This window comes from Neolamprologus multifasciatus, chromosome 19 (assembly GCF_963576455.1).
Source record: "Neolamprologus multifasciatus chromosome 19, fNeoMul1.2, whole genome shotgun sequence".
In the NCBI taxonomy this organism is placed as follows: domain Eukaryota; kingdom Metazoa; phylum Chordata; class Actinopteri; order Cichliformes; family Cichlidae; genus Neolamprologus; species Neolamprologus multifasciatus.
In genome coordinates this window covers 21,045,296-21,072,157 of record NC_140457.1, presented here as the reverse complement: position 1 = coordinate 21,072,157, position 26,862 = coordinate 21,045,296, and the positions used below count along the sequence as shown (strand labels likewise).

At 43.9% G+C, this 26,862-nt stretch overlaps 2 protein-coding genes across 19 annotated transcripts in view; one reads left to right on the top strand and one right to left on the bottom strand.

Moving 5' to 3' along the window:
- The window catches only part of LOC146496552 (formin), a 50,916-nt gene extending 46,778 nt beyond the window's left edge, over positions 1–4,138 (bottom strand). The window contains exons 1-2 of one of the 3 annotated variants that reach the window (XM_085143671.1): positions 4,003–4,138; positions 1,482–3,123 (exon numbers count right to left, since the gene is read on the bottom strand). In XM_085143671.1, coding sequence (XP_084999797.1) covers positions 1,482–3,030 — 1,549 coding nt within the window. In that variant the 5' untranslated portion in view covers positions 3,031–3,123; positions 4,003–4,138. Of the gene's footprint in view, positions 1–1,481; positions 3,124–3,423; positions 3,966–3,998 lie in introns of those variants that run through there. The other 2 variants (XM_085143673.1, XM_085143672.1) reach the window with 2 other exon arrangements.
- Positions 4,139–5,715: 1,577 nt separating this feature from the next.
- Positions 5,716–26,862, top strand: part of LOC146496551 (ryanodine receptor 3) — a 114,785-nt gene continuing 93,638 nt past the window's right edge. For 12 of the 16 annotated variants that reach the window (XM_085143654.1, XM_085143649.1, XM_085143662.1 and 9 more), the window contains exon 1: positions 5,716–6,241. In XM_085143654.1, coding sequence (XP_084999780.1) covers positions 6,194–6,241 — 48 coding nt within the window. In that variant the 5' untranslated portion in view covers positions 5,716–6,193. The remainder of the gene's footprint in view (positions 6,242–26,862) is intronic. The other 4 variants (XM_085143652.1, XM_085143663.1, XM_085143656.1 and 1 more) reach the window with 1 other exon arrangement.

Genomic DNA, 26,862 nt, shown 5'->3' with positions numbered 1-26,862 from the left:
TCGCTTTGGGACTTGTGGAGCATGTGGAGAGTATGATGCAAGGTCTTGGTTTTAATATTACTTTGGAAACCTGCTTGAAATATAAAAAACGATCAGGAAAAAAAGAAAAATAACGGCATTTTATAATGTGGCTACGTAGGGAAGTACATAAAACAACTTCCTTTCACTGGGTGTTGATCCTAATCAATTCCACATGAGCTGTTCTGGACTATTTATTTCTCTATCTGCCCCTTAGTTTGGCTCCAGCTCATCTCTTTTCTCCCATCAGCAACCGAGATGAGCATTGTTGACCAGTGCGTGTTGGCCTGCGTGTGATGGAACTCAAAGACCCCAAGTTCCTTAAAAAAAATATTCAGCACTGTCGTTGAAGTGTGGGCAAAGTAGCTGCATAGACCGACATAAAAATAGCTAAATATTGCCTGCAGTCCACGAGTGCATTAAATAATCAATGGAAGGCCATCTGTTTGCTTTTGGAGATTAGAGTGAGGATTTTGAATGGGCTCTTTAACCATGTTACAGAGATACTAAATTTAATAAGATGGAATCACTGAAAGCAGCATAAACTTGGGTTGTGCAGTCTGGAGCAGGTAAAGCTGAAACCCACACTGAGGGTAAACGGTGACAGAATGGCATGACCACAGAGCTAAACACAGGCTGGAGGAAGAGAGAGAAAAATCGTCAGTCACACTGACATCACTGAACTCAGCTTATACCACGTATGGCTTTGCAAAGATTACACAGAGAACGCCGTGGGTTTTCAATCCCATTATTTCCGCCATTGTCAGAATCTCATACGAGAAGACAGATTATTACAAGAGGAAATGAGATGTACAAATAAGGAAATCCTAATCCATTCTGTTTTCTGTAGCCCTTCCTGCCTACTGAATCCCTGATCCAAATTGCCAATGCTTGAGTTACTACTACACTCATGAGAACTCTGCTCAGGTTGAACTCTGTGTCAACTTTATGCCTTTGATCCAGGACACTCTTACTAATCTTCCCCACAGTGCTGAGAGAGTTAAAATAGATCATTAGTGAAACTGTTCTCGAGCCCAGCTTGCCCCTTGTACAACTCTGTTGGGGAGGTTTTAATTTGTGGCCACACATCAAATCCCAAAGCAGAACCCAGCAGTCACAAACTAAGAGGACTAAGAGAGCCTGGCCTGACTAGTTTATTAGATAACAGCCTGAATGGCAAAATACATCTCTCTGTGTGGAAGATGTTTGTCAGTTACAATGCTGCAGATTGACCCAGCATACATCTCAGGCACTGCATGTGCCACTACAGATGCACAAAGAATGTCTTTCAAGGTGTCTTTTTGTTGTTCTGCTCTTTGAAATCTAGCGTCTGCAGCGCCAGTCGAAGGGCATCTTCTAACAAAAAATGGTTTTAAACTACTGAGCGAGTAAAAGCATTTGCATCAAGGCAAGGTGTCTGAGCATGAATCGCTGCGTTAAATGCTTGATTTCTGACAGCTCACCTGTTGTTGTGGAATTGCTGGAGGAGTTCCACTTGCAGTTGCTCGGCGGCCTGCTGAGGTTCAGATCCAGCCGAGTGACGGCCCGTTTATTGCCATTTTTGTCTATGATCTCAGAGAAGATTTTGGGTTCATCTGCGTTACTGGAGTTGTCTTGATCAGGGTCAGTGTCCTTATCTGAAAGGAGTACAATGCGGTGATTGAGTTGCGGGGTTTCCTGTTTGGAAGACAGAGGGGACAGGACTGGGGACATGCTCTGGAGGCTGTTGGAGGCTGGGAAGGAGGTGCTGAACACCCCAGCGAGGGAAGGGGAAGAGGGGCTATTTTTGTGGGATTTGGGTAAGGGCTCAGTGGTATTGTACAGGGGCAGTCGTAGCCCCTCAGAGAGTTTGTTACATGACTTTTCCCCCCTGACCCTGTTTGGCCCTCTCCACTCTTTATAGTCTTGTTGGCCTTTGCTAGATTCAGGGTGTGGCACAGCCCCGTCTGGACTTGTGTGACTAACATGTTGCACCATCCCTTCTACATCCTGCACTCTGGCAACAACCCTGACTCCAACATTCCTCTGGTTGATTTCACTATAAAGCTGTTGAGCTGACTTGATTGCTGATGCATCCTCAACGACCATGTCAACCGGAGAATCAAATCTTTTAAGCGGCCTAAGGTTACTCCCACTTTCTCGCCGGGTCAGACCCTCCATTAGGCTGCAAGAAGATGACTGGTAACCCAGTTCTCCGTCACACTCTGAGAAACAAAAATCCATGTCGGGGTCAAATGTGCGATTGTCCTCCATGAAGTCCCAGCCCTCACGGGTGATCTGGAAGGGTTCCTCCACTGGCAGGATGGGGTTACTGATAGGACAGACACAAGAGCCAACGATTGAGCTCTCAGACACATGGCCAGAAGCCTTGGTACCTGGCATCTGCTCCACTTCCAAATCCGCACATATAGACAAACTTTTCTCAGCTGAAAGCTCAAGACACGGCTCTCCACCTGGAGTTTTCTTCTTCATCTTACTGTGCAGGAAATTCTCTGCGCTGTCAAGCTTCTTCCCCCCTAACTTCTTCATCTTTTTACTTTTAGGCACACCTCGCGTCGGCTCTGGAGACTGATTAAGGGAGTAGATGCTGCCGCTGAGAACTTGACTGCCAAGATGAACGTCTTGACCCTCCATGTACTCCTGGAGTTTCCCATCCTGGTTACCCATCCTGACTTTGTTCCTGCAATCCTTACACAGTGATAACAACTGCGCCAGCAACTGGTGGTGCTCCGCCACCAGCCAGCAGAGCTCTGCGACTGCTTTCTTTGTTGCCTGCTGGGAGGTGAGCAGTTCGCCTGGAAAGTCAGAAGACTGGCCTCTTTGTTTGGACACTGCAAGATCCTCCTTTCCTCGGTCACAGTCATTACCAGCCTTGTCTGAACGAGGGGCGCGGCTCTTGTACTGGAAACTCGGGGCCCGCCTCTTGGGGAAATAAAGGCTGATGTTGCTTAGCTCATGGATGGGTGCATACAGAAGCAATATAGTGTGGGTGCCCTCCATGATGGGTGCCATATTAATCACTCAAGCACTGTGAGTATGCGGACGGACTCAGCTCGGACTGCAGAGGAGGATCTCTGGCTACTCATCACTTGGTCTGTCCAGATTCTGTCAGAAAGAAAGTAGCACAGAGTGATAAATCTGCTTTTGGATACACAGTTTATGTTCAAGTAACATACCTGTCCTGCTAAAGACACACATTACCCCCACATACCAGATTTTATTTTCTTCTTTAGGATAAAGATAACTAAACTAACTAAATGAAAGCGTTTAATCTGAGACAGGGCACTGCTAGGGTAGGCTACATCACAACAGTCCTTTCACAAACAGTAAGCTTCCATATTTCAATGTCACATTAAAAGCTGGACACAATCCAGCAATCATGCATTTAAGAAGAAAGCTCCTAACCCCAGCTCTGCCTCCACCCTCCTGTCCATTGTTGTGTAAGTGGATGAAACATTTTTAAACCGCAGTTCATCAACATTTCACAAGCTGCCGCATTTAAAAAAAAAAAAAGAAAAAAAAAAAAAAGAAAAAGCCTTGCCAGTGTCACACAAGGTGACAACACACGCCGAGCCCCTAGCAGGCGGCCAGCAAAGATGTTTACAAGCAAAACAGGCTTTCACTCGGCTTCCACACGCTTGCCCTCCGCATTTCGCCTCATGTCTCAGCAGTTTATATGATATTATAATCCGATGGGTTACTGTCACCTTGCAGGAAAACACGAGTGTTAAGATGGCAGCATAACTACACTGCCCCGAAGGCTTTCGGGTTACAGCTGCCCACTTACAAGTGAAAACCAGCGAACATTTAGTTAAATTAGAATTTTAATTATCTTGAATTACATTTTTTTTTTAAAAAAGCGAATCTTCTTCATTAGAGCTTCGGTGACGTTTAATTATCGTTAACCAGAAGCTGAAAGTGCGCTACAACCAACAGCACCTGCTGAGGGTTGAAGCAGATGCTAAAAGATAAATAGTTACTTACCCGTTTTAGTGGCATGGCAAATATTTCTTCACATCTTCTGCGGTGCAGCCAGCCAGTGCCGAGTGCTCACCGCTGCTTCTCTGGGCACGACAGTCCTGATGGACTTCCGTTTAGTCCAATAGGGAGAGCCGCCGCTGGCTCTCTGCTCTGTGATTGGTGCCTTAGTGTTTATCTACAGCCCACATTTTGAGTCAGTGCAGCTGCGGCTTGCAGGTAGGCCATGTGATGGGTTCGGTGTGTACTTCGGACAGGGAATAAATAAAGTGTGGCTGTGCTTCAGCTATGGCAACGTTGGCAACAAATACTACTGTTTTCTCGGATAACTTTGAAGAAAAATAAGCGAACGCGAAAGCGTCATAATTGGCCTTTGAATGACCTAACTAATATTTACAAAACAGTGACACCGGGTGGCCAACTGTGAAAAAAATTAATGAAATTTTATATATATGACAAAAGTGTGTGTATAAAATTAGATAGAATATTCAAATTTTATATTAAATTAAATTCTAAGCGGCATGTCCAGGATGCCTTCTTTAACCTATTACAACTGGGATAGAGCAAGACAAGTGTTTTCAGAGTAAATAGTCTGGGGCCTAGGCAAATAAATGACCACGGAAGTCCATGCATGCACGGGGAAAGCTATTTCGTAAAGTTTCTATTCAAACACCAAAACAAGCCTTAACCAAGATTCTGATATTAAACACATAATTAGAACAAGTGTCATAGCCTCGGTCGAACATGTTTAGAGTCGGACCTATGTCCAATAACTACCGTTTTGCAAGCTGCCATCCTTCTGGATAAAGTAATGTGCTCTCTCACATTTCCTGTATCGTCTAAATGGGTTGTCGTGGTTAGTGAGGTTTCGGAGAAACAGGCGCATTTGGACATTTGCATTTGTTGCGAGTTAGATTTGCATTGTGAGAAAACTAGAGAGCTGCAAAAGGGCTGTTTCTACAAAGGTTTCTACCCAACGATTTTAAGGTTTATCATTAAAAACTTAAATAGGCGTTAATATGATCATGATTTATTATATTAATGCTGATACAAATACTTCTGCATAACTTTGAAATATTACTTAATCCTTCGGATGTACTTTTTAAAACATCACAGGAAGAATAAGATGATGGTGCAATGAATGGTGGAAGGACGCCATGTAGAGCTGGTCTTAGCAGTTTGGCGCACTGACGCTAGAGGGCAGCATCTCATCGTGTTGGGGCGCCTGCGTGTTTATTCGCTGTAGTTATGGAGATGAGCGAGCTTCATTATGCTTATGACCAACCTTTGGGTCACCAGAACGACCGCTGTCACACATTATAAGTGAAAAGTCTTACTTTGCATTCATTAATATGTAATTGAGTTCATCAAATATCTGATAAATAATTTACAAGTGAGGTAGTAGTTGTGCAAGAACCCCCCCCCCCCCCCTTTCTCTCTGTAATAATAAAAAAAGAGCTCTGTTATCATATCAAATGAGGGAACGTTGTTCTAGATTTAGGCTGATTTTGGAAGACGTTTGCACTTCAGCGGTAGCAGTGACATATTTTCTATACAATAGTCATATCCACACTTCCTCAAACATTTAGAAATGATCGGCAACATAAAAAAGGGGAAAAAAGGGAAAATAAATAAATAAATAAATAAATAAATAAATAAATAAATAAATAAATAAAATCCCGTCCTCTGCAGGGTGAGTGCAGGACCCTCCACACTGAAAGCCTGTGCGGGTAGTGGGGTGCTGACCATGGTGCTGATCTGGAAATGGCAGCTAGCGTGAATTTCTTGCGTGCGCCGTGGTGGGGGGGCGCGCTATACCCCACGCGTTAGCATGCGTGTCGGGAAAGAAATTAGCTTTAGGCGGAAAGCGCGTGACTCGATTTTTTGAATATTCCCGCTTGTGCTAATAAGGTCTGACGGTGACGTCGAAGACACATACCCCCCCTCTCTCCTGCATCTTTCGCTACAGGACTCGTCTTCTCCCCGTTTCCCCGCCACGCACCCGTCCCCAGTTGCTCCAGCCCTCCGATGCTGACACGCACTCCTCCTCCGGGCGGCGAGCACAGGGGCGTGAGCGCAGGGGTTTTTGAGTGACACATGCTGCGGTAGTCTCCTGCTGTATGGCCGTGGATTAGCTATATGCTAATTTCGACAGGAGAAGGGAGCCAGCGGAGTCTGAACAGGCTCCTTTGCAGCCATGGCTGAAGGTGGAGAAGGAGAGGATGAGATCCAGTTCCTCAGAACTGTAAGTACATTACTTGTAAGCGCTGCTCTGATGGCTGTGGGAATATGTGTAGCTCTCTGTGTGAGTGAGTGTGTGAGAGATTATTCCTGTCGATTGGCTGCCACTTTGATTTACTGACAGATGTTATTCTGTCATGTAGCTTTCGATAACCCTCTCCCTTTGCACATCTCACAGGCGTTGACAGTGCCCTATTGTTTTGCGCATCGTTCACTGACAGCTATTGTGTTTCGTACAATCTCTGCCGCTAAGAAGTTCACAGCGGTATTTCCCCCCCTCTTCTGCTGACAAACTTACCTGTTATCATTATGTGGTAACAGTTTGGCAGTTCGAGCTCCGCGATCCAACTTAAAATGGCTCACTGAATCAAGAGGCTTCATTGTTCTGTCAGCGTCAATTGAATTGTTTTTGAAGAGAAGAAAATGGACCTCTGAACCAGTGTGCTGTATAGTGCACTAACGTGGTAGCCTGGCAGCCTACACTGCCTGTCCAGACAGTCGCCCCAGGGTTCCTGTGCAGCAGCAAAGGTCTATGCAAATGAACTAAGAAGGAGAATCTTTGCAATAATCACAGTTTCACTGCAGCCAAGCTAGATTACCAATGCTGTCTTACTTGTCAGAGACAAAGCTAACATAAACAGACAGTATTGTATGCTCATTAAATAGTGTATGATTAGGATTAAACGGGCTGAAGACTATTTTCTCTCCTTGGCTCTAGCTCCGCACTACAGTGGAAATATTTGCCACTTAGTGGAAATGGATTTCTCTAGCTGAGGATGGGTGTTTAAGCTCGTAAATATCTAGCTGTGTTTGCACTGAGAGGAACGCTTTCTACTGCTGACAATGATAGATGTTGACACAACCCGCTCATCCACGAAAAAACGCACCGAGAGGCATATCATACCCGAAAAATTACACGCTAGTCTCGGATAGATGAAGGAGCGCAGCACCTGGAGGTCTTCCAGATAGACCCAGAGACAGTAGGAGGTGTTCGGTTGCACACACCACTGGCGCTGCTGCTTGTGGTTTCCCTTTATTAAGCTGCTTACAGATGCACAACCTGCTGTACTTGGAGGCACACACAGTAGCGACGTTGTTGTTGTGTTATGCAGATTACAGCCTTTTTTTAAAGACTTGAACCGAGGCGTTTTAAATGACATTTTAATTAGTGATTAGATATTTTACTGACGGTGTCAACAGCAGCGTCGGATAATTAGAGACCGTCCAGCTTTAAAATGTGACTTTAGAGGCATGAGCAAGACTGGAAGCCACAATGCAAGACTGCCCCTTCCTTTTCACTCAGAAGTAAGCTTATACCCCCTGCTCATTTGCCCTGCAGCCCCCCAACCTTTTAGCCACAGCACATAGAGGTCACCACATCAGCATGTCTGCCACTTCAAAATAGAGCTGACATTTCAGCACCGTTTCTTCTCTTTTCCGGCCTTGAATTTAAATGGCACAAATCCAGAGTTAAGATTTTTAAAGTCAACCTCAGGTGAGAGTTTTGGAATTGGCGGATTTTTTCCTTGCTTGGCTCTTTGTCCAGTTTGTTGGCGCATCACTGAGCAATTTTCGTAAACTCCGGAAGCTGAAGCAAGATGACACTGAGTAATAGAAAACTGCTGTTGCTTTTTTTTGTTGTTTTTGTTTGTTTTTTTAGCAGCTTGTTGCATCCTCCACGCAGGGAAGCGTCTGGCAGAATGGACGGTGTCGGAACGGCAGGCGCATGCTTGGTGCTCATCAGTGTAAAAGTGTGAGTGTGTGCGTTTTGAATGCAAATGCGGAGCTGTAGCTGCGTGGTGCAGTCAGGCTGCACCAGACGTGCCACAGCAGAGCACAGTGCAGAAATTATTCATCAGTCCAAGTAAGGCACAGCTGAACCGCTCGGCGTAGAGGAGCAGAACAGATATGCGTGCGAGGATGTACGGGCAATGAAAGCAGTCCTGCAGAAACAAATGCACAGTTGAATGCACATATGCCTATCCAAAACATCACACACACACACCCACGGTGACTATTCTTGCCTTTGCACTGATGCCACTTAGCGCACTTATAAGCGCAGATATGCTGAGGCTGTATTTCTTCCTTGCGTTGAAATGTTGACTGTTACTTGAGACGGGGAGCTTGATAAAGCAGTTCGCAAACTGCCTTTTCTCTAACAACACAAAGTAATTTCCCTGGAGTGGTAGCAGAAATTACCCCTGCCGGACTGCTGCCTATAAACCCAACACAGTGGGAGGAAATAAAAGGAAGAGAGGGAAAGAGCAGGGATATCTCAGCCACGGGTAATTTGATGTTACAGGAAGAGGAACGGTGCTGATTGTGAGCCAGGAGACTCTGACAGAAGCTTCCCCCACAAACTGCTGTTTAATGTCCAAGGGTGCGAGGGGCTGTGCAGAGACTTTAATAAGTCTGCATATTCCACAGGCATTGTGTTCGCCCTGTTTGCAAATGTCCTCAAATGCACCGGCTCCATCAGCAGTGGCTTTGTAATAGGCCCTACAGTGAAAAAATATCAGCTTATGGTCACATCGCTCAGGCTGCTCATTATATAAGGGTAGTTTTTTAAATGAATTGCTTGCCTGCTCTGTGTGTGTTGTGTCATTAGAGCAGAAAGAAGAGGGGGAATAAAGCAGGGGGAGCCTTAAGAAACTTTCGGTCCTGATGCTCGCCGCTCTTCTCGCTTTAATTCTCAAAAACCACCCTGTTAGCCGCACATGAGGGCACTCGCACAGCTTCGCTGATGGATGCATCCCTGCTAGGCTAATATCAAATTCTGGGGATCTATTAGCAGTTTGAGTAGGAGTAGCGACTTTGAAAAGGCCAGACCTGAGCTGTGACTAATGCGCTGTGGCAGCGCTCGGCTTGTTTATGTGAAGGCACTGGCCTCACTTTGCATCCAGGCGATGACTGCCAGCGCAGCAGCACAGAAGAAGCAAAGCAATGAGCCTAAACAAGCGGCATCAGAGAGAGAAAAAAGAAAGGAGTCTGTAATCTCAATAAAACACTAATTTCGAGTGTGCCGTGCGCCGGCGGCCTCGGTGCCAGAGGTCACTCATCCTGCGCGTCTCCTTTCTGCTCCTTCGCTGCTGTCGCTCTTTTCTCCTCCATGTTTTTCTTCAGCTCCTTTCCCCGCAGATGAACTTTCATTTCCCTCTAATCGCATAGTGAATAACTGCAGCTGTGCACGTTATTATCACGTGAGCCGGGCTACGTGTCTTTCCTGGAGGATGTCATCTGCAATTTGAGATAGTAGCAAGAGTGCGAGGGTGAAGGAGCCTCACGCTGATCCAGAGGCAACCAAAGGTGCCCTTGTTCTGCAGTCAGAAACTTTCAAACGTGCACGACACCATCTTTCCTTATAGCTGAGAGTGGGTTCCTGCCAACCATTCATCATTCATATATCCATACTGGGGTACTTGTTTGTGCAGGGTTTGAGTGCCACAAGTATGGCAGGCTTGCACTGTCACTCACTTGGTCTTTGTATAATTATTAGAGATGACCATGAAATTATTCCACGGACGGGAAGTTCGGTTCAGCACATCACCGGATTCTGTGTGACACCAAGGAGGCGAGCTTTAATGCTATTATGATGAGTGCTTCTGTCATTTCACGGTTGAATTAAAAAAGTAATAGCTCACTTTTGTTAGTGAGCGAAAGGCATTTCGAGTATAATGGTGCAGATTTTGAGCGCAGGGAAAAAGCTTTGTAAGGAAGCGATTTCGAAAAAATGTCTTTGTTTGTTGCTCCCCATCGTATTGCCTTACCGGTGTTTGTGGTTTGTGTTTTTGTGTGTTCGAAGCAGAGAACTGATGTTTTGTGTGAAAGCTTGCCTTTCTTCGTTTGCGTACTTAATTCTTATTTTTGGCCTGCTCGCTTGGCGCGCGTGAAATCAAAAGGATGTGATGCATTATATACATATCACTGCTCAAAGCCTCATCACACTCCATCTCATAAAAAACTCAACTTGCAGAGCGATAAGTTGGTGTGAGGTTAAGAGTGTAATTGTTGTTCAGCGGGAGGCTGTTTCTCTGTGTTGCGTGATGAAGATGGACAGATCAGATAGGCCTGGAATTAAGCCAGAGGGCCTGCCCAGAGACAACACAGTGTAAAGCTGCAGTAATGAACTATTGATTGTGCCACCAAATTAAGAAATTTCCTCAGCAATGTCAGTGGCGTGCGGTAAGCAGGCCTGATTGATCTGGCGTTTCGGATATTGAATATTTAATAAGGCAGTGTAGAATCTGTATTGTGACTGCTGGAAAACATCAGAGGGAAAAAGGATGAAATTCAATATGCTTGAAGATTTTTTTTTTATAATTAAATTATGAAAGGATGTGAAAAGTGATCTGTTTTATCTCTCGATTTTCTTATTGGAACTAGCATACGGAATAAAATTCACTGCAGGGTTTTTATCACTTTCTTTTCACATGTTTGTTTAAGCCATATTTGTGTAAAACAAACAAATTTCCATTTAAATCCACACTAACGTACACTTTATTCCCCTGAACTGCGTTTTCACAACACAGTTCACTTTATCCAGAAACAAAATGATTTTCTTTCTTATCTTTACAAGCAGCATAGATGTATTTGAGTCACGGCCCAACAATTGACTGGAGTTAAGCAGCAAAAGCCTTAAACACCATAAGTCAAAGGAAGCAGAAGCCTCATAGGTTCCACCTCCTCCAGCCACTGTTAGCCTGTTGGTTGCTGTTGCCTCCTCCATCATTACCAGGGCCGTCTCCCATCTCTCTCTGGGCTTCTCTTTGCCGCTGCTTCTTGGCAGTTAATGTTGGCTCGCACACTCGAGCATATTCTGTGTTGCGGGTTATGCTTTACTCTAAAAAGCTGTAGCTATCTATTAGTCATTGATTGTAGAAAATCTGTGATACAGATTTCTGCTTGTGAGGCAGTTCTTGGATTTTCCTCTTAAGTACTTTTTTTCTGAACTGTTTTGTCTCAGAGCAGTATATAGAAGATTTCTGTTCAGGTTAGCATAAAAACTGAAATCTATAAAGCCCCACTGGTGACTTTGGAGGTCACAATTTTGTTAGTGTGTAGCAGAAACTGCAATTCATTTAAGAGTTACCTGAGGCTTGCACCAAAAACAGGTCAATCTCCATAAGTAACATGAAAATGCCCAAATTAGCAGCACAAATAGAGATATTTACACCCTAATATCAAAAATTTGTTTTGCTCTCTTACAGCTAATGTCATAAAAACTATACAGTGGATGACTTTGTATATAGAGTCATGTGCACCCTTTGATTCATTAGTTTGTAGAACCACTTTTAACAGCAGTAACTTGAAATAATAATTTTCTGTATGACATGTGGAGGATTTGGCTAACTCATTGCAGTCATTCTGTTTGATTCAGATTTGCTGGTGTTCTTGGGATCATTGTCCACTTGCACAGCCCCTTTTGGGCCAAGCTTTACCCCTCCATCACCGTGCTGATAGTTGATATGCGCTAATATGCTGTGTTTGGTTTTCATTAAATGTGGTGCTATGGCCAAACATCTCTATTTTGGTCTTGTCTGTCCAAAACATATTGTTCTGGAAGTCTTGTGATTTGTTCAGGTGCATTTTTGCAAACCTAGCCTGTGCTGTCATGTTCTTTTTAGAAAGAAGAGGCTTTCTTCTGGTAACACGTACAAACAAGCCATACATGTTCAGTCTTTTTCTACTTGTACAGTCAGGAACTTTAGCATTTAATATTCTGAGGCCTGTAAGAGCCTGAGATCTAGCAATTGGGCTGTCTTTACACTTTAACACTTTATCTGCAAAAAAGCTTTGCATGGTCTTGGGGTGAATTTACTAGGATGTCTACTCCTGGGAAAACAGTGGCATTCTGTTAACACACCTTTAATGCTCAAAACCAACAACCAACTCCAGAAACTGCTGAAACTTCTGCTTTCATAGAGGTGCTTACACTTGTTTATGATCAGTTAATTAAGGTCATTTTATTAGCAGCACCTGGCTGCTGCTTACTCTCCTTATTCTCATGGAAGCATTAACAGTGCACTTAGCTTTTCAGAGAACCCCGTGAAAGCTTTCTTTTTCACATGGCTGTAACTGTGTAAGTTAAAATTCGGTTAATACAGTCTGAGTTAAGACCAATGACTCTAAAAAACATTGCACCCCACTTTAAAAGCATTATGGTAGTAATTGGAATCGAACTTATGAGCAAGGAGACCCCTTGAACATAAATCAGCGTAACTACTGATAATGAACGAAAGCATCTTTGGAAAAAAAATTATCTGAGGAGAATTTTTAATTTTAATCTGACCCCAGTCCCATCCGCTAACATGCAGGAGGTGGGGTTTATGACCTATACTGCAGCCAGACACCAGGGGGCAGTGTTGCCAACTTAGCGACTTTGTCGCTATATTTAGCGAGTTTTCAGACCCCCTTAGCGACTTTTTTTCTAAAAAGCGACTAGCGACAAATCTGGCGACTTTTTCTGGAATTATTGGAGACTTATTTATGACGACTTTTTGACGTGAAAACGCATATCGCTCTTACTCCCAACAAGCAGCGGTGCTGCCGTGGGCGCCTCACCCGTGCCAAAGCGCTCACGGGCGGAGGATAGTCCTCCCCCAGCTGCTATCAGGGCAGGAGACGTTCACACCTGTGCGTCCAAACTGCAAATGAATCGCGCATGAGCGAAGCCTCTGCTCCAGCACTGACTGTAATGCAGTCAGTTCTTCCTTTACTGTTATGCTGTTTTGTGGATCACAAGGTTTAAAACTACTTATAAACACACACTCTCACACACAAATTAACTCCACCAGAGTGCCAATTTCGGGTCACTTTTGCCGGTCCAAGCCCGGGTAAAGGAGCAGGGTTGGAATTGTGACATTAAAAAAACAATAATTGCTAAAATAAATTTAATTTGTAGTTCTAAATAAATTCTAACTGCATTTAGGACGTTTTTTACTCACTTTATGTCTCTTCCACGATGTTATTTCTCTCTCCAACAACGTAGGTTACAATTACATTAGCATGACAAATTATGCAAATTAGGTGATGACGTCATTTAGCGACTTCTAGCGACTTTTAGGACAGCCAATAGCGATTTTCCTTACTAAGGAGTTGGCAACACTGCCAGGGGGCGATAGAGACGTTTTGGCTTCAGTTTTGGGAAGCTGTCGCATTGTCCATGTTTTCTACAGTCATTAACTGTGTCCAGTTGGGACACAACTAAGGTGGCAGTTCAGTTTTTGTGTAAGGTACATGCCGTTTTAAGCTAATCGCTCACTAGCCAAAGTAACATCCCATTACTGTGACATTTAATCTAGCATGAACCTTACTAGCCAAGTTAGGTAGCTAGCGCGATACCTTAGAGAGGTTTACTGTTTACTGCCTCATCCAAATATGGTCATACCTGTTGTGTTGGGCTCTTGAATAAAACTCCCCGCTCAAGCGATAACGTGGAGCAACAACCATCTTTATTCTAGCTTACTCTCGTGCTAATTACATACCACCATTTCCTGACTAGATGGTAAGTACTGCCGCCTAGTGGCGCATGATGTACATCAATATAGATTACACCACATCCCCCTTACTGAAGTTAGGCTGGTACATTCTTTTGCTCTTCAAACAAAACATAACTGCATAATATTTTTTTTCAATACAGACATACCCCAGCATTTCAGGAAACATAAACTTGGTATTTTCATAAACACTTTCTTTTCTCTTGTAACATATGTCCAACCATTTTACCTTTTAAACATGCTATTCTCAAAACCACAACTTAGCATTTGAAATACAACTTTCCCCTTTCCAAACAATTAGCTTCACAGATCAAGTCTTTTCGGTTTAATCACTTCCCTACCAGACCGGGTTCTAACCACACCTGGTGTATGTGGTGCGCTTGGCTCAGAAACAGTCTCTGTAGGAGTGGACTGGATCTGTTTTGCTTCGGTTTGAGTCTCTGTTTGCGGGATCGGCACAAGATGACTGCGGTTCCTTCTGATTGTCCCTTGGGGTCCACTGATGATGTATGATCGTGGAGTTGGGTGGACTGATGTCACTGTGCCCTGTGCTTTTGCATCCGTGATCCAGACTGGTTGCCCTGGCAACAATTTATCCAGTTCTCTTGTTCTATGTCTTTTGTTAAAACATTCGGTTTGTCTCAGCCTTTTCTCTCTCTCTGCACGACAAATCTGCTGAAAATCAGGCAGACAGGGCTGTAAGGTTTCAGGAAGCATTGGCAAGGTAGTACGAAGCCTGCGCCCCATGAGAAGTTGAGCCGGGCTGTAGCCATTCGCCAGTGCTGTTGTTCTGTATGCCAGCAATGCCTTGTATGGATCGCTAGCTTTTTTGAGGAGATTCTTGATGGTCTGGACGCCCCTCTCCGCCTCGCCGTTGCTCTGCGGGTACCTGGGACTACTGGTGACATGCTCAAAACAGTAGTCCTTTGCAAAGTCTCTCATTTCTTGACATGCAAATTGTGGGCCATTATCGGTAATCAGTGCTTCAGGTATTCCATGGCGTGCAAACATTGACTTTAAATGCACAATCACATTGGCTGAACGAGTTGGGCTGAGTTGAGCAATCTCGACATATCTCGAGAAATAATCTATTACCAACAGATAGTTTTTGTCTTTTAGTGTGAACAAATCAGCTCCTAAATTCTGCCATGGCCTCTCAGGTAAACGTGTGGGCATAAGAGGTTCCCTCACGTTAACTCTCTCCTGTATGCACAGCCTGCACTTAAGGACAAGTTCACTGATCTGATTACTTAAGCCTGGCCACCACACTGCTTGTCGGGCACGTTCTCTACACTTAACTACCCCTTGGTGTCCCTCGTGTATTTTGTCCAAAACTGCATTTCGCATGTTTGCAGGTATGACCAACCTCGTGCCTCGCAGTAGTAGTCCATTGTGTACACTCAGAACTGCTCTTTCGGACCAGTAGTGTTTTACCACTCCCTGCAGCTGGTTCCTGTCCGGCCAGCCCTCTGCACAGAACTTCATGACTTGGGAACAGACGCTGTCAGACTGTAGCTGTTCACGGAGATCTGTAAGGTATTTGCTGCTAGTAGGAAGGCCCTCCAGCACCGCGTCAACGTAAATATCGGTGTCCTCCATAAGATCATTGTCTCTGGGCATCACGCTGCCTGCCAGCGGTAACCGTGACAGCGTGTCGGCTGTGGTGAGGCTTTTGCCTGGAATGTGCCTTATAGTGTAAGAATACCTCATTAGGCGCATGCGGAATCTCTGTATCCGCGGTGGAAGCAAATCCAAGGCTTGTCCTCCAAGTAGGCTCACAAGTGGCTTATGGTCAGTCTCAAGCTCAAAGTGTAGCCCTAGAATAAAGTCACTGAATCTTTCACAGGCCCAGGTGAGCGCCAGTGCTTCTTTTTCCAGCTGAGCATAGCGCTGCTCTGTGGCTGTCAATGATCGTGAGGCATACGCGACTGGTGACCACATGTCATTGTCTTTCTGTAGTAAAACTGCCCCCAACCCGTATGAAGAGGCATCTGCTGAGATCTTTTGTGGTTTGTTTGGGTCGTAAAGCTGCAGTACTGGAGCGGATGACAGTTCTTCTTTTAAACTGCTAAACGCGTTTTGTTGCTCATGCCCCCAGTACCACATGTTTTTAGTTGAAAGCAAGTCTCTCAGTGGTTTGTCTTTTTCGGAGAGGTTTGGGATGAATTTCCCCAGCTGATTCACCATTCCTAAGAAGCTCCTAAGCTCACTCACGGTGCTTGGCTCTTTCATATTCTGCACCGCACTAGTTTTGTCAGGGTCAGGACTCATGCCTTCAGATGACACAATGAATCCTAAGAATTTCACTGCCCTTTTGCCAAACTCACATTTTGACATGTTCAGGGTGACGCCCGCCTTCTCTGCACGGTCGAGGACAGCGTGGAGTCTCATGTCGTGCTCCTCTCTCGTGGATCCCCAGACCAGGATGTCGTCCATGTGGCACACGACTCCCGCGAGGCCGGCTGTCACTTCCGTCACCATCATGTTTTGGAAATGCTCTGGTGCACTGGAAATACCAAATGGCAAACGATTGAAATGGTACCTACCAAATGGCGTAATAAATGTGGTGAGGAGAGCAGATTCTTTGGACAGCGGTATTTGCCAAAAGCCCATGTTAGCATCGAGCTTGGAGAAATACTGCGCACCTGTGAGCATGCCTAGTGTTTGGTCTACAGAGGGAAGGATATATCTTTCACGACACACTGACTCATTTAATGGTGTCATGTCCACACAGATACGGACTTTCTCTTTGTCCTTTTTGGGGGCTACGACCATGCCGCAACACCAGTCTGTGGGCTCTTCCACACGACTGATTACTCCCAACTGTTCCATCCTCTCCAGCTCTGTTTTGACTTTGCCCAGTAGTGGCAGTGGAACACGCCTTGGCACTTTCAGTGAATAAGGTTTAGCGTCAGGCTTCAGCTTAATCGTGTATGGTTTTTGAACAAGCCCAAGCCCATCACATAGTTTGGGGTACACTTTCTTCACTGTCTCAAGGTCAACATTGTCCATTCGGGCAATTAGTTTCAGTCTCACAGAAGCTGTCCTGCTTAAGAGAGCTACACGCAGATTTCTGACTACATAGATTGTCTCTGTAGTGCTCCTGTCACTGTAGGAAATGTCTTCCTTTGTGGACCCAAGTACGGTCAGTGCTGCACCTCCTGGTCCATACAGTGGCTTTTCAGCTTTTTGCAAATGTTCATTTGGCTGCTTAATGTCTTTGAATGTCTCCTCTGAGATAGCTGTGACATCTGCCCCCGAGTCTAATTTAAATGTCATACTTTTGCCTCTCACGCAGATGTTAGCAAGCCACGGGTCTTCTCCTGAATCCAGTTCACCTAGGAAAAGTCCATCTGCACTGTCTGCCACCTCATGCACAGTTGTAGACCTACAAACTCTCCCGTAGTGTCCACGTTTCCCACAGTTGTGGCATTCTGCATTTTTAGCTGGGCACTGTGCTGCTGGGTGCATCGGTGCTTTTCCACATTTAGAACATGTTTTTTTCTCTTGTTTTGTCATTTGTGGTTTTTGTGGCTTGAACTGCTTTTGCTCTCTGCTTCTGAATTTATTTGGCTGTGATTTTCTGACATGCACGGCATCCACGGCTGTTTTGCCAGTGCTGCTTTCACCTCTTAGGTCAGTTTGCTGTCTTTTTATTTCCTCAGATTGTCTCGCCATTGTGATAGCTTTGGTTAGGGTCAAATCTTTGTTGAGCTGCATTCTCTCTGACAGTGATAAATCTTTAAGACCCACAACGAGCCTATCCCTCAAAAGTTCATCGTGAAGTTCACCATATTCACAGTTTTCAGCGAGAGCATATAGAGCTGTTATGAAGGAGTCAACTGTTTCTGATGGCTGTTGTACTCGCTTATTAAACTTTGCTCTTTCATAAATCACATTCTTTCTGGGGACAAAATGTCTATCAAATGCGTTTCTGACCGCATCGTACTGCTGGCGCTGCCCGTCTGTTAGGTCAAGTCCCCTTAGCACGTCGTCAGCCTCGTCTCCCATGCAGTAAACTAATGTGTTCACTTGGTTAGCATCCGTTGAACTGTTCAGATTACTTGCCATTCTAAAACGCTCGAAACGTCTGATCCACTTCTCCCATTCCTGGGGCTTAGCGAAGTCGAACGGTTCCGGTGGCTTGATGGTGAAAGTAGCCGCTGGTGGAGCTGCCATAACCGGGCCAGTTGCCGCCGGCAGAGCTGCTGCTTGCTCCGTCATGTTTGTCGCTAGCCGATCGCCAAGCTGACTTTCTTTTAAATTTTTCTCAGTTCACCGCTTAGAGCGAGTGCACTTCTGACACCATGTTGTGTTGGGCTCTTGAATAAAACTCCCCGCTCAAGCGATAACGTGGAGCAACAACCATCTTTATTCTAGCTTACTCTCGTGCTAATTACATACCACCATTTCCTGACTAGATGGTAAGTACTGCCGCCTAGTGGCGCATGATGTACATCAATATAGATTACACCACAATACCCAATTTCAAAAACACTACAGTGACTAAAATCCTGAACTCTAGGCTTCAGAACAGCAGTCTGAAAAACAGTGGTAATGACCATTTTTTATACACAATTCTATACAGTCATTCACATGCTTAAATTATAGCTAATTATAGTTATAGGTTAATCTTTGGCAAGGCTGTTTCCTTCTTCCTTTAGTGTTGCTGTTAAGCTAAATCTAGTGTTTAGCTAAATATTTAAAAGGCATAATACCGTTTGCTACTTTCTCATTTAAATCTCGGCAAGAAAGGAAATACAAGCACTGCTTGTAGTGGTCCTTTAGTTTCTCATTCTCTTCATAATTTTAGTTGTTTTACAGTAACATGTGTGCTGCATGAGTTCTATCATTCTGCAAAGAGTTTGCTGCCTCAAAATGTATTGAAAAATCTTCATCATCATCTTCCCATTTTTAATTACCTGCAGGAATAGCACCAAATCCACCCAGTGAGAAAACATTTGGCTCATTTAAAGTGTTTGCCAAACAAGACAGATGTTCGTCTGAATCTGTAGCCATGAACACAGTGCAGTATTCACTGAAGATTTATACATCAGGTGCATCAGATGGAAAAAAAATTCAAATGAAAACAGATGTACTGATGGCCTTTTACTGCTTTGTCTGTGAATTCAGTAAAAAAAGGAAATGGTACATTTGTCAGGTGACACAGTCTGCTAAGATGTTTTTAAGATATTCCTACCTGTGCAGCTGATAGGCCTGTTACCACAGAAACAGGGTCAGTGTTTCTAACATTTTACCATGAATAAAAAATCATTAAAACTCTTACTACTTGCACTTGTGAATCATTCCCCTCCTACATAAAGCAGGTCTGGGATCTAGCGCAATTATGTCCAATGTTCTGTTTCCCCACCGTGCCTTTAATAAGCCATTTAGAAGAGTGTTTACTGCTGCAATCTGCTGCTGTTGAGGCTCACTTCGCAGAACAAAGTTAAGATCCTTTTTCCATATTAATTTTAAAGTGAACCTTGACGGTTATCTGAACTGTAACGCCAGGTCTTTATGCTTTTGGGTAATACACTTCCAGCCGTGTCACCTGAGCATGTCAGTGAAGAATCTTGATTGAGTCGACCGAGGGAGTGTAATTGGGTAATTTGCGGGATGGCATAGGTGCATCCAGGCGCAGCAACAATTGCTATGCTGAGAAAATCCCACCTCCAGGCGGGTGCCAAAGTCTCGGCCCTTTCAACTGATATTGACAGCGTTAATCATAAAAGATTCATACCTCTTTAACAACCCCCGCGTCGCACCACGCCAACACAGACAAGGAGGCATCACTCTTTTTATTGGGTCTTTTTGCTGCAGAGTCAACAATGTGTGTTATAAAAAAAATAAAGTACTATTCTGCCCCGGCAGCAAGCGAGGCAGGAGATTCATGGGCTCCAGCAAAGACAATCACAGCAACACACATGCTGGCTGACACATATCCAACTTACCAGTGCCGTGTTATATTTTTAGTTTTCAAGTGCATTCTCTGCATTATACTGTAGCTTTTTTGTGTGCTCTACTTTCTGCTGGGACTCTGCAGTGCTTCAGTAAAGAGGCAACCTTTATAGCTAGGTCTGTGTCTAAGCCTGCAGGTGAGAAATGCTGGAGCTTTTGTATCCTTCTGCCCTGCTAAATATCTGCAGCATTGCTCAGCCCTCAGTAACACTCACTCCCAGCTCAAAGAAGCGTTACTGTGGCAGTATAACTGAGGAGCTGACACTACAACTTTCCCATAATACGCTCTTAAGAAGCTCTTCCTTAAATGTATGACAAGTCAGAGTGCTATGAGCTGATTTTTTTTATGCAGTAAAAGTTACCCTACAAGAGGCTGCCACAGAACGTTGGAATTAGATGCCGTTTTCTGCACCAACACCTGCATTTTCAAGACATGCACTGAGGTGACATGACTCCACATTTGGTAACTGCTACTAATTCAAGTCTCTTTACCTCAGGATGCTTTTCTCTACTCTTGTACGCTCCTCTACTTTGAATCACAGCGGTGCTTTAGCTTTGACACCCAAACCCTTCACCTGGTCAGCATCACAAGTCCCTGAACAAATCGAGCTTGACACAGTGATGCCTCAGCTGTAGTTTAATCTTAACCCTCTCCTGTGCCAGGGGCACATTATGGCTACGCTCACATGCATGGAGATGAGCGCTCTGAAGAATTTTCATCAGGTCAGGCCTTAAAGGACAATGAATATTTTTATCCTGGAGAAGCTGACACTGTGACCACTGTTAGAGCATATACAGTGTAGGAGACAAGTGGAATACTGTCAGTCTCTCCAGGATTATGCAGAACAGGTCAGAAGTCTGTTTCTCAAAGTTTGAAATTTGACTGCACTTGTTTGAATTCATTAACAATATGAGAAATAGAAAATTAGCTTTGTTTAAATGTCAGGCACACAGTTGTCCTGCACATCTGAAGTAAAGAAATATACACGTCATATCTTATTTGTCTGATTATAGAAAAACTCAAACTATTTGTGAGGCAATGGTTGGCTTGCATAGGAAGCCAGTTATTGGAAGTAACTGCTACTTGCCTTGAAATAGCAACACAAGTAGAGGTTACTTTGCACATAAAGCTGGACATAGTCACCGTGACATCAGTGATTAGGAAATTCCCATTATGAAACCTTAAGTTGTATATTTTTCTCACTGCCACCTTGTTGTTTTAAAAATGTAAAGGGGTGGATCAGACTGTGAAGTAGTTTGACTTGGCATTCAGTTGATTAACAGTTTGTGATTGTCAACAAAGGTGTTAGCATATGAGAATACACCTGTTTATCCTCCTTTCTGACTAATTATGTGGCTTGAAGCTAGAACGCTACAAGCAGTGCTTTTCATTTGGGCCGATAAAGTCATCAGGAAAGTCTTTACTGAAGTCAGAGAGCAAGAGAGCTGAGGGACACTTACATAGACTTCTATATAACCGGAAGTGTCTTTGACTGTCTGTTGTACGGTAAATAGTATATGACTTTAGACTAGTTATGGCTAATCTCTTTTTCCAGTTTATGCTAAGCTAAACTAGCTAGCGGATGTTGTAGCATAATATTTACCATAGACATGACGCTTTTCTACTCTCCCAGAGTACTGAAAGCACCAGCACTTTCTTCTGTGATTTTAAGTGCTTTCTAACTAACATTCACACGCTAATGGATGTATAAGTGTGCAACTTTATGGGTTAATATCTTACCCATAGTTATTTGGCATGTAGACTAGAGGGGGGCAAGGATCAAACCACCAACCTTCCAATCAGTAGATGAGCTGCTCTACCTCCTGAGCTACAGCCACCAGTATTTATTGTCATGTCTAAGTGACTGTATTTGTAAGGCGCAAATACAGACAAAATCCTGACAGTTACAAACGCATTGTTTAATGCAACATGTGTGTTGCATTAAACAACACACATGCACACATGTTAGCCTGTTGTTTAACAGGCTAACATGTGTGTGTGTATATTGCTAACGCTAATTTCCAATGTAAGTTGCTTGATGGACTTCAATAGGTCAGGAGTCATTAAGGACACCAACATGCTTGCAAACACTCACCGATAGTCACTCACTGGTAGTTAAACCCTAAAAAGTACAATGCCAACCTGAAACGGAGAGATTCACAGAGAAAAGGTGTGCGGTTTAAAATTTAATGGTTGCATTGGTAAGACACAACTTTGACTTTGAAGGCCAACGTTGTCCTTTTGCATTTGCGTTGCATTTTTCAAGTTTCACTACAGCTTGGAGAGTGAGTGTTTGGAGACAAGTCATATAGGGCAACAGCCAGCAACCATTCAGCAACTGTTATGAGAGTATACAAATGAAATCAAAGCAAATCACAAACACAGATTTTCAGCAGGACTTGATTGTTGGAGCAAAAATTAAAATTGAGGTCTCTTGATTAGCACTTAGAGTTCAACTTCGCTTTTTATGTTTTTGTCCATTTGTGTCCACAACAACTCTGAGCTAGTCTGCCGCTGTCAGAATATTGGCAGGTCCTCAAATGTCGAATTATTTTTGTTTATGTAGAGCTGAAACAGGTTATGACATTGCAAAATTAACTGCAATCACTGCTCTCTTTTATATTGTAGGCCACCTCCCGTTCTTGACCTGAAAGCAAAGCATAATTTCCATCCATCCCACACCACTTGGGACTTTCTTTAGTGTCACAAGTTGAAAAAGTGAGTCAAAAATCATGCTTGACTTGCTGCACATAGAAAGGTTATAGATGCACCTGTTAGTGCTGCTCTCCCTTCGGACCTCCATTTTTACCCTAAAAATAAAACACATTGCTTGTGGAAGGGTAGAAGCAGCCTATTTTCCTTTACCGTGTGCTCTGCCACAAAGAGTCTCAATTCCCTTGTTAAGTGACGCTGCTTTGCAGAGAGGAGTGGAAAAGAGTTTGTTCCTTTTGATTTCTGGTGCAAGCCCAAGCTACAGTGCTGTCACATCTTGCCCCCGAGGCTCCCCAGTGTCATCATGTAGCCAGGGGAAAAATGCAATAACACCCCAATCTTTTGGGTCACTGTAATGCTTCAATGCCAAGCATGTAGAAACATTGCAAGGTATTTTTTTCATAAAATAGCCCGCATAGACCTAAAGGAAGGCAAGAAAGGAAGGAGCAAAAGTGCTTACTTAGCTTTTCAGATTAAGCCACCGCCAGAGAGGCAAAGTAGTGCTGCAAAGTGCAGTCAAACATTTTATAGCCTCCCTGCTTCACTCCTTTGCTACAGAGGCATGTAGACAGTCTTAATATCTCCAGACCTGAGTAAGGTTGGTTCTGCCTACAGGGCTTATCTCTTATATAAACTTTATCCTCAGGTGAACTATAGCGTTCTGCATTTTCAACTGAGTTTTCTACACAGTACTTATACCATGATATACACACTTGCATAGAGCTAACACTGTGCTACAAGCAGGAGATGCCATTTTTTACCTCGTGCTGTTTGCTTCACAGTGATAGCCATACCTGTCTAATCTTCAAGATGAATTGCCTTGGTCCATATGGTGGCCACTGTTCACAGGTGTATAGTGCGAGTGTATGGTGATTGGGTAATTAGAGAGTCCAAGACTGAATCCGAGGTGGCCATATGTGCCAGATGACACACATACACAAACAACCAAAGAGAATCAAAAATCGATGGGCCCATTGAACCACCGGATATTAGATTATCTTCCCTTTGATGGTATTTTCTCAACTTTTTACTCTAGGAATGTCAGATGAACTTGTTGGATTCACCGATGTGAGGCTCTATCACTTAATGAGAGGCTATGTATACAAATGACTTGACTGTGAGACTTGTCGGGGACTATCTGGCAACAACCAGTCACACTGGAAAAATGTGCGCTCCCTGGCTGGTTGCAAGGGGTTGCTGTAAGTTGTTGGTAGTCAATATGAAATCGATTGCCAAAGCCCCATTCCTGGAGGCTTAGAGACTGGCGGGTGCCCACCTGGTATCCAACAGTTGGTAGGGAAAAATATTTATTTTGCATCTGGTTGGCGAGTTGTTGCTAGAGGCTGCTGGCAGTCACTAATGTGAAACTGGTCACCCAAATATGCTGGTTGCAGTGGTAAGGCACAAGTTTCACTTTGAGAGTGAATGTTCTCTATTTCTGAATTGATTTCTGGGTTAACTGCAGCTCAGAAAGCTAACGGCAGCTGTCTTCAGACAAGCCTGAGTTCATGTAAATTAAGGGCAATCACGTCAATCTGCTACTAAACAACACAGTCACAAGGAGGTTCTTTGCAACTGATTTCAGTCAGGCTAGCAACCACTCACCAGCCAGTTGTGGAAATATACATTTTCCTTAGTAACTGAAGGTTGCCAGTGGGTCGCTGACTGGTGTCTAGGCCTGTGTCACTGAGAGCTTAACTCATCTCATGTTGCAGAATAAGTCCAGGATGCAGCTGTGTGCCGATTGTTCCAGGATCTGGTCAGTGACACAGTTCAAGAACACGCTGTAAGGCTGTTATCCTCAGCACAGCCTTAAAAGGAGGCTAAAATTTTAACGGATGTCAAGATTAATTTATGGCGTCACCCTGATTTCTGAGATTTTAATGATGCGTGGACGAGAGGACTTTATATTCTCTGTAGCTCTGTTTGCCTTCTGTCTATCTCTCACTCTCTCATTCGGTCTGTGCACTCGGGGCAGCATGTTCAGCAGTTTGCTTCAAGATGAGCATTAACACTCCCATTTACAGAGTAACACTGAGTCATGAGAACAAAGCTTCACTCCTCTTGTCCAAAGTGTTTCTCTCTTTCGCTTTCCATTTCGACTGGTGTCACACCACAGTGCGAGAGAGCACTAAGCTGCAAGTCTGTGAATTACCCCGACAGCAGAGAGCTTTAATCTCCACCAGACTGTTCTGGAACAAACATTTTTGGCCCACAGTGCTTCCTCTGATACTGGGGGTCCATTACAGGAAAGGATTTTACAAGTCTCGCAGTTATAGTCATGCAGATACACTCAGTGCGTTCGCATTGTATTATTGTAAGCTGTAGCATAACTGCAAAAAATATGCATACGAATACAGTTATTTAATTTTTTTGTGATGCATATATGCAATTTATAATAATGTGTGCAAGAACTACATGTTTGGATTCTAATTGGATGCAGCTGTCCTTGTAGATAGTTCAGATATGATTATTGATGATGAGTTTTACATAAATGACACAATCAGTACCAGCTTCAAAGCTTTATTTTCTGATTATTCACTGGTATATATTGCCTCTCTCACATATATACTGCAGTCATTCCCTCTCTTTTTACTGCCTACAAATAGGCTGGGATACACCGGGACGTTTTCTACCTGCACAGTGTGTTTCTGGGTGTAATCCAAGAATCCAAGGCAGGAGAGTGTCCTTGTAGGGGGTACAACCGCTGCCCAGCTGCATTTAGTTCTGCATTGCCTGACCAGCTGTATCAATCTGTCCAGAACAAAGTCTCAGCGTACGAGCCAGCTTCAGTGCAGTGTTGACTGGCAGCAGGCCTCTGGTAATGATGGAGAATTACTACACAGTGTAATATAGAATGATAACATGGGGACAAAAAGGCAAGTGGAGGCAAGCGCAGACTGCTGTTTGGTGTGGTGGTGCGTTTGGAGATGAATGCTCCAGGATCCAGGATCTGCCTCTCTCCTCTCACCTGTAGTGCTCCACTCTTCAAGCTTCCTCCCAGGGGGCCACTTGGTGCCACCCTCAGATCCAGTTGCTGTTGATTCACTAGATTTTTTTGCATATCAAGCTGAAGAAGACAGAACAAATCTAACCTCAAAGAATGAGATAGAAAGTGAAAATCTGCTGCAGCTGCAGGAGTGGAGTCTGAATTTATTTATTTATTTATTTTTATCACCACAACTCTTTACTTTGATGGGATATACTTAGCAAAGGCAATTTCTTCTTCATAGGAGGTGTAATTGATTTTGCTTTTATGAAGCCATATGAATATTTACACGCTCCTGCATTAGTGCATTTTTTGACTGTTGGTAATTTTTGCATTTAGCTTCACATTTTAGCTTAATTAGCTTATAACTCTGAAAATAATGCAGTTAATTAGAATCCACGTGGCCTGGTCTCGCGTCAAGGAATCATAGAAATAAAAACTTGTGGTTTTAAACAGGAGACCCGGTAGTGATGACGCTGCTTTTCGTGCAGGTTTTGTGTTGTACCCGTGTGTCTTACTTTCGCAGAAGCATGTAGGTTTTGGAATTGAGGTAGAATGCATTCAGTACACATTCAATAAGAGGAGGAATCATGATGTCATAAGCATAATGCAAGCAGTAGTAATACAAGGCTCATGGGAGCAAAGCATGAAATACTGGAGCAATTCAGTTGCCATTGCACCCAGGCTCACAGTGCCGCCCGCTAAACAGCACCGGGAGCTTTTTGCTCGCTTGCTCCAGTTTGTTATTGCGACTCGAGCTTTATAGTAGCTCATGTAGCACCTTCAGGATGTATGAGTGAGTGCATTGCCAAAGCACTGCAGCCGCGTGTGGTGTATGATAAGGCGGTGAGAGGCTCTTTCGGTGAGCTGAGGCATGCACTGTACTGCAATACCTGCTGAAGTACCTAAGACATTTCTTCAAACCAAAGGCTTATACGCTCCTCTTGAGAGTCTTTAGATTCAGATTGCTACTTATTCCAGTACATGGAGAGAGCCTTCCAAATAACATAAAGTTACACCCCGAATAAACACTGGACTTGTTTGAAGGCAGAAGACCGGACGAGAGAACAAGAGATGCTCTTCACATAACTGAACATTTATAATGCCAGAGCTAATTTTTTCCCTACAAGCTAGGGATGCACCAATACCGATACTGGTATCGGGTATCGGGGCCGATACTGCAAAATGTGTGTGTACTCATACTCGGAAAAGTTAACCGATACCATGAACCGATACTAACTTATTTCATTAATCAGAGGGTGGCTTGTCATTTTTGTTGTAGTTTTTTAGATTGGCCACTAGGGGGACATCGCGCACTAAACAGGCACAGGGTTAGACGAGTCAGACTGGCAGCTCCAGATAAAAAAAGAGAAACTTGAGGCTGCTGTAGCTAGGCTAAACAAAATGTCAGCAGTGTGGACCGGAACAGCCAACTTTAACTCAGGTTTTGGAAAAGCGATGAAAAA